The following is a 15,839-nucleotide window of genomic DNA, read 5'->3' as shown; positions in this document are numbered from 1 at the left end:
GTTCATGTCCTGGCTCCACTCCCAATTCCGGCTTCCTGCTCGTGTGCACCCTGAGGGGCAGTGGCAATGGCTCAACTGCTTGAGTCCCTGCCTCCTACATGGGAGACCCTGATGGAATTTCAAGCTCCTGGCTTCAACCTGCCCCAGCCCCAGCTATTGCAGGCATTTGGGGTGTGGGGAGCAACCTGGACTGGACTGAGTTACTGGAATTAAGGCTTATTCTATGCATCTGCTCTCCCACAATATGGCGCTGAGAAGGGAGTAACAGCTTCTACGCAGCTGCCTCCAGTTCAACCAAGAAACTGTAGGACCTGCTCCTGATTGGAGGAGAGCAGCGTACTTGGCGTGTGGGTAGCAGAGTTGGGATTGGTGGAAGAGGACTATAAAGGAGGAGAGAGACAACATGCACCAGGAACATCTAAGGGGAACATCTAAGGGGAACACCTGTGCAGCCCCCGAGAGAGCCGGCCGGCGGTGTGCAGCTCCCCCACAGAAGTGGGGAATGTGGCAGGGGGAACCGCCCTTCCACGGAGGTGGAAGGGTCGGTAGCCAACCCGGGAAGAACCAGCAGCAAACCCGGGGAGGGCCGAGCAGACGAAAGAACAGCGCAGGGTCCTGTGTCGTTCCTCCACGAAGAGGGGGAGCGACATGGGGCGTGAGTCAACAGATGGGAGCTCTGTCTTTGTCTCTCATCTGTCTCTTTGCTGTTCAAATAGATTAAAAATATACATATATATTTTTAAAAAGAAGGAATATATACAAAACAGTTTCTCTGCTGTCAAGAGTAGCCACTATTTGGCCAGGTGTCCCTGTGGCCTTTGTGGAAATGCATGTGTATGTAATTATGGATGTCTCCAGCTGTGTAACCATATCATTATATATGTACAACCAAAGTACGCATTCTATCCAGCAGGATTTTTGCCTGCTTGGCAATATGTCATGTCAGTAAACATGAAATATGCATTACCTTAGGCAGTTACTCTATGATGTTTAAGTAAACTTGGTAATTTAAGACAGTTCCATACTATTGACACTGTCAACTGGAATTGGATTTTCTGTTGTAAACCTGGCTTGTGTGAGTGCCCTGAATCAGTGTGTTTAGATCCTTCCACAGTCCTCTCACCAAGGCTCACACGGCACAGTCTTCTTCTCGACCACAGGGTACTGTCCCTGTTCCTGCCACAGGCCTGCTTGTGGCCTAGAGGAACACGTGGGGTTCTGGAGAAGACACGGATTTCAGCATAATAGACCGTTTACAGGATGCCTCCTTCCCTAGGGCACAGCAGACAGCACAGAAGAAGCCAGGCCCCTAGAAACAGAGTGCATTAGGTATGAACTCCCAGGACTGGTGATCAGGGACAGTAAAATGGCCTGGAAATTTCCCAGGAATAGCCAGGTCACAGAACAGTTAGGAAACAGGAAACAGGGCTCAAGCTAACGTGACTACTGGTGTGCCTTTGCTCATTGACTTGACCTTGGACAGCCATAGTTAGCGATTCATAATTACTTCCTGCCATGCCTGTGTCGTCTCACTGAACCACGTCAATAAATAAGGCACTGGATGAGTTTAAGGGGAGAAGGGAGGTCATAGCCACGGAAGCCGAGGAGGTCACCCGTGGCTGTGCATCTAGCACGTGTTTATGGGGGATTGCGACCAAAGGAGGAGCGAGGGGATCACTCTGGCCTTCCCTTCTGCTGCCAGGGAAAATCCAGACTGCAGGAGAGGTGGGGCTGTGACAGTTGGGCACCATTGTTTTAAGAATCTGGCTTTCTGAATATCTTAGAATATTAATTTTTCCAATTTACTTCACTGATAACACATCTGAGTAAGAGCAGAGGTCCTGATTCTCCTCCCAGCTCAGCCTCTGAATCACCTGGGGCCACGCTGAACCTTGCTGTACCTCTGTGAAATTGGGATAAAAATACTGTGTTTCTGCTCTCTACCTCATAGCAAGTGTCCCAGTGTTTTGGCAAGAAAATGTTAATTAATGAAAGCACTTTGAGTTTCTTTGAAGTTGCTGAAATGTTTGAGGTGCGTGACTACACACGGCAGGGTTAATATCATTTACACTTAATCATTTTTGTGTTTACATTAAATATTTATAGTGCTGTGTTTAGAATCATAGACCAGTTAGCTCCCTATGTTTTAGGATGTGTTTATTGGCTGGCGCCGCGGCTCACTAGGCTAATCCTCTGCCTGCGGTGCCGGCACACCGGGTTCTAGTCCCAGTCCGGGCGCCGGATTCTGTCCCAGTTGCCCCTCTTCCAGGCCAGCTCTCTGCTGTGTCCCGGGAGTGCAGTGGAGGATGGCCCAAGTCCTTGGGCCCTGCACCCCATGGGAGACCAGGAGAAGCACCTGGCTCCTGCCATCGGATCGGTGCGGTGCGCCAGCCACAGCGCACCGGCCGCGGCGGCCATTGGAGGGTGAACCAACGGCAAAGGAAGACCTTTCTCTGTCTCTCTCTCTCACTGTCCACTCTGCCTGTCCAAAAAAAAAAAAATGTGTTTATTTATCTGAAAGAGAGATCTTCTATCTGCTCATTGCGTCCAAATGGCTGCAACAGCCAGCTCTGGGCCAGGCCAAAGCCAGGAGCCAGGAACTCTGTCTGAATCTCCCATATAGGTACAGGGGGCTCAAGCACTTGGACCATCTTCTTTCCCATGCATGTTAGCAGGGAGCTGGACTGGAAATGGAGCAGCCAGGACTGGAACCAGTGTACATGTGGGATGCTGGCGTTGCAGGTGACAGCTTCACCCACTGTACCACAACACTGGCCCTGCTCCTTCATCCTTGAGCATGACCTTCCCTTTCCTCTCATCCAGTCCCACCCTCTTCCATGGCCCTTTCCCTCCCACAGTGCAGGAATTGCTGTCCTGGTCTCCTGGACCGTCTCCCTAGTATCCTGCAGCCCTTATGTCTGGCCAGGCAGCCCTAACCTGCCAGGCCAGGCATCCAGCTCTTGGTTGGGGGTGGGGGGGAGGTGAGATAGAAGACCATCAGCCTGTGTCTTTCCCCACCCCCACACATCATCTGTCCTTAGTCCTTCTCTGGACTCCTCGGCCTCTTGATACCATGAGGGATGGTGAGATAGGAATGTCCAGTTTTCTGAAAATGAGTGTCCATGTGGATGGGAAGCAGAGCCACCAGTTTGCACTACCCATGTGTGCTGACACCAGCAGGTGACCATTGGGTTGCACTGCCATTGTTGTAGAACGGGTTGCAATAAACATTTCAGCAGGCATTCAGCAGTTAGGCAAGTCGGGGGCAGCACCTCTGTTTCAGAAATTCTCATCTTTAGTCTTACAACAAACATGAAACTTGGGGTATGTTCACTCCTGATGGTAGTGTTACCGAGGTGTCAAGAGGTGGTCCTCCATGAGGAGGTTCAGGGTCCTAAAAGCCAAGGCAGGGACATTACTGAGTTCATGGAGCCTGGGGAGTCTCTATCAGGGGTCCCCACAACCAGCCCCAGGCTCAAGGATTCACTATAGACACTCACGAGGCTCAGCAAAACTTATTCTCGGGGTTGTGGTTCATGTCAGCAAAAGGGTGCACATGCAAGCTGCAAAGGGGAAAGGTCTATGCAGCAGAGTCCAGGAGAAGCCAAGACTTCCCTGTACTCTTTCCCACTGGTGGTACCCAGATGAGCCTAATGTTCCAGCCACTGTTGTGACAAGACAAGCAAGACCTTGTCAGTCATGGACACTCACTGAGCCTTGGTGTCCATTGTTTTGACTGGGGTCAGCACCATAGGTAGGCTGCACGATCTGTGAGATGGACCTCAGCTACTCAGACTCCAAAGTGCCCAGCACTAAAGTAGGCGTTCACCATCAATCACAGGACTGCTCTCAGCTGTCTGATCCAGCTGGGATGTGAGGCCTGAGGCCTTGGGCATGCAAAGTGCTCTTCCCTGGCAGAACCTTACAAGGTCTCAGAGCTCATCTCTGAGAGCCAGTCAAGAGGCAGTCCTGAAAGCAGCTATCTGGAGAAGGTACAACCCAAGGCTACCGACTCAACTCTTCCATGCCTGCATTCCCAGGGTCAAGACACTGGAAGGCTTTGGTCATGTTGCAAGCTTCTCATTGCTCAGTTGTTAGCCCTCCAAGAGTAGCATCAGCTCTTGTTTGCAGATAGCAGTAGCTGTTGAACTGTTTCGGTGCAAAGCAGATCATCTGCATCCAGGACATTGTAAATTATCACTGTTGCCGTCGTCATCATCTTTCAAAGTGCAGGGCCTGCAAATGAGCCCTTGATGCTTTCTTGTCTCAAAACAGGTCTCTACTCCACACCAGCATTTAACCTTCTCCCTTGCTTTTCTCTGTCTCCCCTTCCCTGGCAGTGGCTCAGAAACCCTGGCCCTCAGCATGAGAAGCGGACTCTGTTTGGAGACATGGTGTGCTTCTTGTTCATAACGCCCCTGGCCACCATCTCGGGCTGGCTGTGCCTGCGGGGCGCCGTGGACCACCTGCACTTTAGTAGTCGGCTGGAAGCCGTCGGGCTGATTGCACTCACTGTCGCACTCTTCACTATTTACCTCTTTTGGACACTAGTAAGTATGGCCTATGGCCGGGGGTTCAGACCAGCGGAAGCTGGCAGCCTCACCACTGGCACAGCCTTGCCTCTTGTCTGTAGCACATCCTACCTGCCCAGTGGAAAGCAGACCTTCAAGTGCTGGTGGGAGGGTGGGGTTTGCCTTACGACTGCATGTGATTCTCTGTGTGCATGCACTGCAGGAAATAACAGCTTCTGAGCGTCCATCAGCAAAAGGTATACGCCTTGGACATCTCTCCGTGGTAGTCTATGACTCCCCTGCCATGAGACACAGTGTGTGCCTTCTCTTGTTCATGTTTCTCCCTTTTGCTGGGATTTTGGTGTGTTTGGAATGTTGCATTTGGCCACTGTCGCTGCCACCCTTGCACATGTCATGAATCCTCCCTGCCGGTTATTCTCTTCTTGCATCCTGACACAGCCCAAAGTCTGGGTTGGACTTTGTGGACTGAACTTTGCTGGGTGATTATTCCTATGTTGAAATACTGACTCTGCTGCCCATAAAAGCACCATGTTATCTAGGTGCAAAGCTGCCACCAGAGAAAAGCCCTTCCCCAGTAAGAGTTCCCGGTGCAGGTGCGGAAGCTTTCATGTGCATCTCTCTGCTTGCCATTGGTTCACTTCATGCACCATCTTGATTGCTTGGGCGTGACTTTGCAGCACCCTCCAAAGGCAGCATTGGTTCTTGTTCTGCTTCCCTGTGGGAGGCATGGGGAAGGTGTCACCGTCCTCAAGAACATTTTCAGAAGCCAGGCCCCCTGCTTCGTGGCTGTGCTCTCTCCTGTCTGCTTGTTTCTAATCTGAGCACATCCCATTGTCATTCAGTAGGTATTTCCTACCTACCACGTACCATTCTCATCCATTCTCGCATCCCAGAGCACAGTGGCAGCATGTGCAGCTGCTTCCAACACTCACATTTCCTCTATCTCCCAACCCTGGGCATCAGCTGCCACGCCGCTGACCTGTTCCACTCCTCTCCTGTTCATCATGGGGTTCTACCAGCTCTGACCTTTCCCTCGCTTGGGGGTCTTCAGACAGTAGGGGGACACATTTTAGTTCCAGGAAGCAGTTCATGTCTTGAGCCTGGCTAAGTAGGGGGTATTTTCATGCTAAGAACTTACCAGAGTCTTCTAGTTAGTTTAGCCATTCTGTTCCCAGGCTAATTGCATCCTTGAGACATATACGCTACCAAAGTGTGTCCTGGTGCGTTGTGAGTGAGGTGAGGAAGCTGATCCACAAGTTTCTGTTGTGATGGGAGAGGGTTAGAAATACAGAATTCCACAGTCTAATGGCCCCAACTAACTCTCTTGGAAAGTCCCTTCCCTTCTCTGAGCTGTGGTGAGAAGTGGGGATGGCAGTCAGGCCCACCCAGCCATCATCTCTGGGGTGGTAAGACTGTAGTGAAAGAGTGCTCAAGAAAATACTTTGGAAGATAATAGTTAAGTGTAGTTAGATACACTTAGGGGTCAATAGTTAGACATTTTCTCATCTGTAGTTTTCCTCAGGAGAGCTCCTGTGGTAAAGGGTAGAGGAAGGGGAAGCCTACGTGCTGGGCTTTTAAAGCCACTTTAAGCCCTTTTGGAAAATCCATTCTTCAGGGCTCGCACTCACCCAGAAGAGCAGAAGAGGGGCCGGAGGCAGGAAGGGAAGTCAGGAAGGAAAGAAAGACAGCAACTTGGAGAAAAGTATCTGTTACGGTCTCTACCCCCCATCTCAGAAGAAAGGGAGACTGGGGCGGTAAAGGCTTCAGGACCAGGCTTCCGGACAGTACCTGCGTTCTCCACACCCCCATGTTTCCCAGGGCAGTGCAGCACTAACTGCCTGCATTTAGCAGCCAAAGGTCTTGTGTCAGACCCAAGATGTAGCCTCCTGTTTGCTAGATAAACTCAAATACAGTACTTAACCTCTCTGCTCATTCTTCCTCTTGTATGGAAGTGGAAGGAACACTTGATAACCCCTGGTCAGTGGTTATGACGATGATTTAGCGGAATAACAGCTGTGCGTATATATCCAACCCACAGCCCAGCTTTGCTTCCTCGGCTCCCACCAGACCCTTGTAAAGGACAGAGTCACAGGAGGAAAGAAGCCTTTCTGCCCTTTGGTGTGGTGTGAAAAATGTGCTGTGGAGTCAGCCCAGCAACCGGCACTGAATACAGAATAATTCCTTCCCAGATAAATACAGCACTGAGCAGCCCTGGCAAGAGCCTTAATTCAGAAGCTGACAGCACTTGGAACCTGCCCCACGGCAGAAACCCACTGTAAACAAGCTGTCAGGCTTAAAGAGAATATGCTGTGAAAATGCCTTAGATAAACAAACACGGTGTCAGTCCCAGCCTGGCATCTGCAGGAGCATTTGCCGGAAGGGCCGCACACCATGCCACGCCATCCACTGTCAGGTGCCCCTGGTGCTTCTTGCCAGCTCACGTGGCCACGAGGGCCCAGTCCTGATGCTCACCCAGGAACCCTGCTCTCTGTGTGGTCAGAAACTCAGCTGGGGTCCAAGAGGCCAGGGCTTCAACCCCTTCCAACCCAAGAGCTCAGGCACCAGGAGCCACAGAAACATCAGCACTGATGGCCGAAGTGAGAAGTCCTGGGACAGATGCCAAGCTGCAGCATGAGAAGGGTGCCCACGTCAGCATGAAGACATTGTCCACAAGGAGCTGGTGAGGTGGCGAGGATTGTGGATAGGACATCAGCTGGTGTCCAGGCCAGCATGAAATGAATGAAAGACCAGGTCGTCAGAGGCTCACTGCCTGGCTCACATGCAGATCATGCAAACCCTTGTCATGAAGGAGGGACGCTCCAGAAGAACACTACCCTGTGAGGGCTCCCTGCCTGGCAGGTGCCACCTGTACCCAGGCAGCCTGGGAGTACTCAGTGCCATCCCCCTGCCCTGGGACTGGAAAAGCAGCTGCCCTAAGCCCCAACCCTGTGAATGTGCTGATGTCACACCATAACTTCCAGAGAGAAAGGGCAGAGGACGAAGATGAAACTATAAGGTCTCCTGAAGCCTGCCAGGACTTGATAGCAAACACCTGCAGTCACCAAGATGCCATCCTCTCCCTGGTGGGGACAGGGTGGCCACCAGCATTCTCTACACTTCTGGTGCCATCGCTGAGACACACTCTGGGCCCATGGTAGGCGGCTGGTCAATGAATGAAGACACTCCAAGAAATCTGTCCATAGGCTTAAGGGTCGTATATTTAGAATACTGGCCCAATACTCTTGCTTCTTGCTTTCTCCTAGAAACCTCAGCAATATAAGAAATATGTAACTGGAGTTCTAACATGCCTGCTACAGCGCCTTTTTGGTTTATGTAATTGTTTCCTCACTGACTTTATTCCTCTAAACTAAGCTTCCTTTTTGCCTGTTATAAGGCATTGCAGGAAGCTTCTAGAATAACCCAGGGCTGGAGCAAACCTGTGGTCGCTCTGCACTGTACTCAGCTTCCTTTATTATCCTAATAACGAGTTACCTTTATGAAGCCTTCTTCTAATGGACTGGATTTGCCTGCACATCTCATCTGGTTGTCTACACACACATGTGGATTTTTTTTGCCCTTGGCCAAGAAACCAGGACACCTGCTACGTCGTTGACCCCATGTATTCCCTGATGCCATGCTTCTTGGGCTCCAATATATATGCTGATCATCCGGGGACCTTTTTCCAATGCGCTCTGGTTCCTCCCTTTGGGTGGGCCCCTGGTTCTGAAAGTCGGACAAGCTCCCAGTGATGGAGCCTGCTGCCCCTCACGACCACACTGAGAGCAAAGCCTTAAGGAGCCCAATCTTTGCTTCTTCCCCCAGTTTCCTGGAATCTACTAAGGAGTGTCAGAAAATAAACAACAGGCCAAGGACACTGGCACGTGTGGGGCTGCAGGATATGCATTATCTCACATGCACTATTCACACATGACAAATGAGGGAACTGCAGCCTGTTGATGCCAAATAACCTCCCAAAGTCACATACCAGCAATTGGAGGGTGAGGATTCCAACCGGTGTGTCTGGCCATGGAGCCTGTGACCTGCTGCCCGCACAAGCCACAGCTACTTCTGAGCTGCCTTGTGCAGAATGTGCCCAGCCTCTTAGCATCGCAGAGGAAGGACTTCCCAATGTGTGATCCAGTGCTCCTGTGGTATCTCTGGCTTCCAGGCTCCTCATTAGTTCTTCCTGTGTTCTACCTCTTTCTTGCCCTTGGCCCTCAACCTCAGGCTCTCCAACCTGCCACTGACATTCATGAGTGACACTAGGCAGCAGCAGGGTAGTCATTGGAAGAGAATCCATGTTTGGGGGGAAAAAAAGAAAAGAATGGATCCACTTTGGCATCTTTGGGCCCTTGTGGAAAAAAGCACATCTGTGTGAGTTTAAAAGCTTATATTTTCATACGCAAATCTCCCTGGCACTTAGCCTGTGGCATCTGCTTCCTAGCCTCAGAAATGTGAGCGGGTGGCCTTGAATTTCATGATCCTGCCAGCAGACGACTAAGCTCTTTCTAAATAAAGACCTGTGCTCCCCTCTGCTTCCAGAAATAGGTCAGCCCCCTTCTGACCACCTTGGGTCCTCTCTGGGGGTCCAGACCAGTCTCCAGGCTCCTGTCCATAGTCAACTCGAATGATGCATCATTCAGAGCTCCTGGGCACCTTTCTGCCCTGCCCTGCCCTTCCCTTGGCATCTGGATGCACTCAAACGGGTACCTACTCCATTTTTAAAGGCAGTTCACACATCTTCAAAAGTATAGGATCTGAGTTTCCTGGGCAGTGCATCAGTGCTTCATGCCAGATTTCTCCACAACAAACCACAAGTTTCAGTGTGTCATTCCAGAATATTTACCTAAAAGCAAGCGCTTTGGAGGCATAATTATGTCACAGTTGACCACAGAATTCACCTCTCGTGCTGTCCTTGTTTTATGTAAGAGCAACTTCAGTTTAAAGCTGTGTTGCAATCACAAAGCCCAAGTTCTGAAGAATTTCCTGGGTGCCAGGCACTGTGGTAGGCTCTGGGCACGTGAAGCTGGATATAATGTAAGCCCTGTCTCAAGGTGCTGTTCACGCACCAAGAGACAAGAACGCGTACTTGGTGTACAGCGCCCTGCACGTCTGCCTGAGCAGGCACAAGGTGCTGCGGGCTCCCATGGAAGTAGTGCTTCACCCAGCCCGTGGCTCAAGAGGGCTTCTCTGGATTGGTGGTGCCCAGGCTGAATCTTCCTCACTGACAGCTGCAGAGAGCTAGGGCTGTGGGTGGTTAGGGATCAAAGCTCACCAAGTACAGTTGTGCACATTGTCCCTAAACCTGCATGAAGGGTGTCCTCCGTGCCATCATGGGAATGGGTCCCTTTGAGTTGTACAGTGTCTGGCCTGTGGACAGAAACATGAAACTCTGGCATCCCTGTCATTTAACAGAGAGGAGCCTGGGCACCAGAGAGGCATATCAGCCGTGTCACACCCTGTCCTGATGCCTCCAGCTGACCTTCACAGCTGACATCTGGGGGCCCACTAGCCCCAAAATCAGTCCAAACGCAGAAAGAACTCACTTTCCTACTCACGTTCTGATTTGATTCAGGATGTGGGGGAACAAAGGCACCCACCCATGCAACCCCAGCCATAGGCTCACACGGGATGCTGGCTTTGGCTGGTGATGCAGCTTACAACACTGCACTGCTCACCAGCACTGTCTTGTCCAGGGTGCATGCCCCACTGCGTCACCACTGCCTACAGCTGTCGGCACCTGTTTCCAGAAGCAGTTGTTTTTGAGAGCGATGATCAACTTCTGCTCACCTGAATCCCTTCTCTTATTTTTCTTCTGCCATTCCCAGGTGTCGTTTAGGTACCACTGTCGATTGTACAACGAATGGCGTCGGACCAATCAGAGGGTGATTCTCCTCATTCCAAAGTCTGTCCACTTACCTTCCAACCAGCAGTCCCTGCTGGGCCTGCACTCGGCCAAGAGGAACTCAAAGGAGACAATTGTGTGATGTGCGTGGTTGGTTGCTTGACTAGTTGTCTGGAGTCTGGAAGTTTCTACACTGGCGCCATGCACCCAAGCCACCCCGAGGCCCTCCTGAGGCCCGTGGGTCCAAGAACATCCCGAGGTGCGTTAGCACATGGCCCCGAGCAACGCCCTCCGCCAGAAAAAAGCAAACGCCGTTTGACTTCAAATCGTGGATGCTGCAATCACGTGATAGTTGCTGAGCTGCCAAACGTGTTCATTTAGCAGATACTGTATGGGGGTTCTGAACACCTCTTTAACATATGAGGAAGATTGTCATGCTGAGGGTGCAGTTCAATTCTTCCTTTTTTATTACTATTTCAGATATATAAATATATATATATATATTAAACTTAGATGATAAAATCAAAAAGCCAATGTAAAAACTGGTTTCTTGGTTTGGATGGGCTTTGTTTGGGCTAGCTTGTTTCGCAGTTTCTACTGTGGATTCTTGGGGGCAATTTGATAGCTTGAGTGGTCTTTCTCATCTCGTTCATGTCCCTTACTCAAGGAGGTAGTACAATGACTGCAGAATGACTTGTATTGGAAGGCTGTTTTGTACTAAATTTCACTTAATTATTCAGTTTTTAAAGGGAGAAAAAGGCACAGCAACTGTCCCACACAGTGCGCTGTTTATTTAAATATCATTAAGGAGAAAAAAAATTATGGCGAGAAACAACTTGTTTGGTACCAAGAGCTGATAGAAACTATTTTCTAATAATAAATATCCAGTGTGTGAAAGACAAATCCCACTGATTGCAGTTCTCTCTCTCTCTTTTTAAAAGAATAAAACCTGTGAAATTTTCCAAAGTAGATTTTAAAAATTAAATAAATAAAACAGGGGGAAAGCAAAAAGGTTGGTGTTCTAACTCCCATCTCCTTGAGTGGATGTCTTAATTCTGCATTCCTAGTGAATTGGAGGATCATTAGACATTTCTAGGAACCTGAGACCTGTTTTGCATATCAATTAGCACTCCCATTGCTCTATTGAATTTCTAGCTTGACAGGTAGATGCAGCAGAAAAGCCAGTCCTAGCAGCCAGGCACCTAGTCAGAGACCCTTTGGTCCTTTTGTCTGATTTTCAAAAACAGGAAGCCCACACAGTGCCTTTGCCCAGCCATGAGCCAATTCTGTCACAGCCAAAATAGACTTTTTCTAAGGGCTTCGCGTTCCCCCTTTTATCCGTGGCAGAATGAAGGGTCTGATCTGTCGCCTACTTCGAGTGCAGCGGGGCCAGGGAGCCCAGGTCTCTTCCCAGCAAAGCGCCAGCTGGGGTGGGCACCCAGCCGTGAGCTGGGATTTCTAGAACATGACCCACATTCTCAGAATTGCTCTAGTATCTGCCTTGTGCTCCCAGAGCAGGAGAGCAAACGGTGCAGCAAGAGGGGAGCGATTTATGTCCACAGATGGATGGAACCGGCGCAGGTGTCGCCTTTGTGGGACAAGTCCTCCGTTCATAGGCTGCTCCTTCATGGCCTGGGGAGGGAAACAGCTGCACTGCTCTGGGTGGGAATTTCAGATGTGCTTTATGGCTTGTGACAATGGAGTTCCTCCCCCAGCACGCTTCACTTCGACGCTTCAATCCCAGTAATATACGTCTCGACCATTCTGTTTACGCCACCCCGCTCACCCCTCTGGGCTGTCATTAGCAGCACCACCATCAACGTTCCTTAATTGACCTTTTTAAAATGCTGGACACCGCTGGCTGCAACACAGCTGCCGCACAGTAAATTTCCAGAGCCAAGAGTCCAGCTTAGTAGCTTGTGAATTGCAGCCCTGAAATATGCTTGGTAAGTGATGCCCACCCAGCCCTAGTCCCTGGGCTACCAGGTGAACCTAGGGCACTGCTCAGCTTTGTGGCCCAATGTTCATGAGTCCGTGCCCTTGCTCCTGTGTCTCCCATGAGTTAAGGAAGTGGCAGGCTTTCTTTTGAGGTTGGCTGCAGAACACTCCCTCCATCTTAGTGGATGAGGTGGGAGAGAATGGCACTGAGTGGTGCAGACGGGTAGCTCCCCGGCAGCTGGCTGGGGCTCCAGCACCAGGCTTTCTCAGCTCCTTACCACTGTGCCTGTGCCTGGCCTCTTTCCCCAACATGTATGTCTCAATCCAGCAAAGCAGGGCAGAGCCCAGGCCACAAGGCGCCAGGTTGCCTGTTGGGTGGTGGGCAGGCCCCCTGGCAGCCAAGAACAGCACACGTGCTCCCTGGGCCACCAGCTTGGGACCTCTGCCGTCCACCAGAACAGGGCCATCTGGGCCACTGGGAATTCTTGGGGGACACTCATTGCCCTCTGAGTCTCTCAAGCCTGAGGTTCAAGGTAGGAGTGGCTCAGGGAACTGCCAAGAGTTGATGGGGACCGGTAGGGGCCGAGATCTGTGCTCCACCCCATGCAGAGGGCTCTGCCTGCCTGGGACTCACTGGCACCCCGGCGCCATGCAGGTTCCAGCAGCTGTGCTAGCCTCATACTCTCCCTTTGCTCCTTTTTGAAGAAGGAAGCGATGGGGGGCAGGGGCAGTTGAAGGATCCTGGTTGCTCACTGCTTCCTTTTCGCTGACTTCTCCCATGGCTGTCTCCTTCGCCCTCCCTGCTCTGACCCCATCCTAACCATTTTTCTGGAGAGTATGGTACAGATCTGCACAAGTGTCACCGTGACTTAACCAAGCCCGGCACGCTTTTTCCTGCCCTGCCCTGGATGTGTGCAAGGGTTTCTGAGTGTTCCCATTGGGGAGAGGGCACGGAGCATCCACGCAAACCCTGCAGCTCCTCTGAGAACCGAGCAACATGCAGACAAGCTGTAAAATCCAATTAAGGACCAACAAATGGCCTGCTTCTGGAGTTTTTCATTTGCTCTCCGTGGTCCAGGTCTTCTCCTGCCCTGAGTACCAGGGCCCTGTCTTGCAGTGTCATTTTCAGCTGAGCTTCAGCCACAGCCACTTCATTTCCAGTGCAGGCAACTCGTGCAGGGCATGGAGGCACCGGCAGAGAGAAGAGACATGGACCCACAGCCTTCTGGGCAGCTCGCCCTACAGCAAATGTGGCTGCAGCCTCTCTTGCCTCCCAGGCCTTGTTCTTTCCCCACTGGGCACCACCCCCTGGCTAGAGGCCCAGTCTGTGCCTAGCACACATCAATCACCTGATTTGCATCCCTTCCTTCTTCCCTCACACTCCACATGGCTTCTGAAGCTGCCCACACTTGGGACTGCCCCAAGGCCAAAAGCTCCTGAGGTAAGATAGTGGGAAATGGCATCAGAAGCCACTTGCTGTCCACTCCGATGCAGACTGCTCTCAGCAGCTGCTCGGAGAACAGCCGCATGTCTTGCTGGCTGCAGCACTAGATGAAACATTTGAGTCAGGATTCTGAAGACTGAAACGGGGTGGGCATTGGGCCAACAGGTGGGACAGGGTTGGGAATTATTTTAGAACTGGCAGGTCGGGACCTTGATGGACCTGGTTTTACCCTATACTGCCTGGCCAAGCACACGCAGTCTTCTGACTGGCAGGTACACTATGCAAACTCCAGTGCTGTTAAGCAGAGTCGTGAGAAACTGGTACTCTGAGTGGGGATGCCTGGGCCACTGCTGACTCTGAGATTTGTCAGTTCTGCAGAAATATGTGGGCTGTGAGCCACCTGTTTTGGATTCATGGAAGTCTCTGTGTCTAGGAGTTAACTTAGGACACTCTGCATTTTCCTTACTGTCTTTTGTCCTGGGCTGACTCTGTCCCTGATTCCCAATGTGTTAGAGAACTGGCTGTGGCATCAGACTGCCTGAGTTTCAAAACAGGACCTGTAATGTCTCAGCTGCAGATAGTGATCAAGGGGCCTCACCTATCAAAGCTTTGGTTTTTGCATCTGTAAATGCAGATAATGTCTACCTTATATCAGCCCTGTAAGATTGGATTCACCAGCTCTTCATGACTGCAAGAAATAACCTGAGACATGCTGCTTATAAAGCAGAGAGGGGTTCATGTAGCTCACAGTTTTGGAATCCACATGGTTTGATGCAGGCTCTGCCAAAGACCCCATGGTGGTTGGTGAAGTATGTGTGTGAGAAGAAATGCATGGCAAGCCAGGAGGCAGAGTCCACGACTGGACCCAAGCTCAGGCTTTTATAACACCCCTGCGCCCCGCCACCCCCAGCTGTCTTCTAAGGTCACACCCACAACGGCCTAAGGATTCCACTGGGCCCTGCTCCTAGAGCGTCCACCACCTTTTTTTTTTTTAAAAAAAGATTTATTTATTTGAAAGTCAGAGTTACACAGGGAGAGAAGGAGAGGCAGAGAGAAAGAGAGCAGTCTTCCATCCACTGGTTCGCTCTCCAAATGGCCTCAATAGCCACAGCTGGGCCAGTTGGAAGCCAGGAGCCAGGAGCTTCTTTTGGGTTTCCCACTCGGGTGCAGGGACCCAGTGACTTGAGCCATCTTCTGCTGCTTTCCCAGACCATAGCAGAGAGCTGGATCAGAAGTGGAGTGGCCGGGACTCAAACTGGTGCCCACATGAGATGCTGGCACTGCAGGCGGCAGCTTTACCTTTACGCCACAGCCCCAGCTCCAGCCCAAGTCTTTCACACTGGGCCTTCAGAGCACTCTCAAAGCCACAGCAACATCCAAGCCAGAGCACGACTTGCAGGCTTGGCACCTGGCAGCTCTAAATGAGTGGCACCCTCTTCCCTCGCCTGCTCCCACTCACTGTTGCTACCAGCTGGGTTCTTGGGCTCTAGACCTGGTTTCAAAGAATGATTTGGGGAGCCAGCATTGTGGCACAGGGGGTAAAGCCACTGCCTGCAGGGCCAGCATCCCATATAAGCACCAGTTGGAGTCCTGGCTGCTCCACTTCCAATCCAGCTCCATGCTAATGTGCCTGGGAAGGCTGCAGAAAATGGCCCAAGTTCTTGAGTACCAGTACCCACATGGGAGACCCAGATGAAGCTCCTGGTTCCTGGCTTCCAACTGGCCCAGCTGTGGCTATTGAGGCCATTTGGAGAGCGAACCAGTGGATGAAAGATATATTCTCTCTCTGTCTCTGTCTCTCTCTCTCTCTCTCTTTTCACTGTAATTCTGCCTTTCACATAAATAAATCTTTTTAAAAAAATAATTTTGATAAATGATTTAAAAGGCCATAAAAACATTATTTTAAATCCTTTGCAAAGTGAAGAGGAGCTACTTTAAACAGTTAACCAGTGTTTATTGAGGAATGTGCTTGGGAGTGAGAACTCTAAGAGACCTTTCTGAAGGTTGAAATTGCTGACTGCATTGAGCTCTGCAAATTATGTGGAAGTTTTGTTTTTCCTTGCATTTCCTGAGGAATGAG

The 15,839-nt window shown here is 50.9% G+C and overlaps 1 protein-coding gene across 7 annotated transcripts in view; it reads left to right on the top strand.

The window, feature by feature from the left end:
- The window catches only part of MARCHF3 (membrane associated ring-CH-type finger 3), a 154,979-nt gene extending 143,699 nt beyond the window's left edge, over positions 1-11,280 (top strand). For 6 of the 7 annotated variants that reach the window (XM_089334904.1, XM_008254964.5, XM_002710177.6 and 3 more), the window contains 2 exons: positions 4,341-4,550; positions 10,361-11,280. In XM_089334904.1, the coding sequence (XP_089191030.1) occupies positions 4,341-4,550; positions 10,361-10,519 (369 nt within the window). In that variant the 3' untranslated portion in view covers positions 10,520-11,280. The remainder of the gene's footprint in view (positions 1-4,340; positions 4,551-10,360) is intronic. The other variant, XM_089334906.1, reaches the window with a different exon arrangement.
- Positions 11,281-15,839: the final 4,559 nt, after the last annotated feature.

The sequence above is a fragment of the Oryctolagus cuniculus genome, chromosome 6, assembly GCF_051225735.1.
Source record: "Oryctolagus cuniculus isolate XC-2025 breed Fujian yellow rabbit chromosome 6, ASM5122573v1, whole genome shotgun sequence".
NCBI lineage: Eukaryota > Metazoa > Chordata > Mammalia > Lagomorpha > Leporidae > Oryctolagus > Oryctolagus cuniculus.
This window is presented reverse-complemented; position numbering and strand designations above follow the sequence as displayed.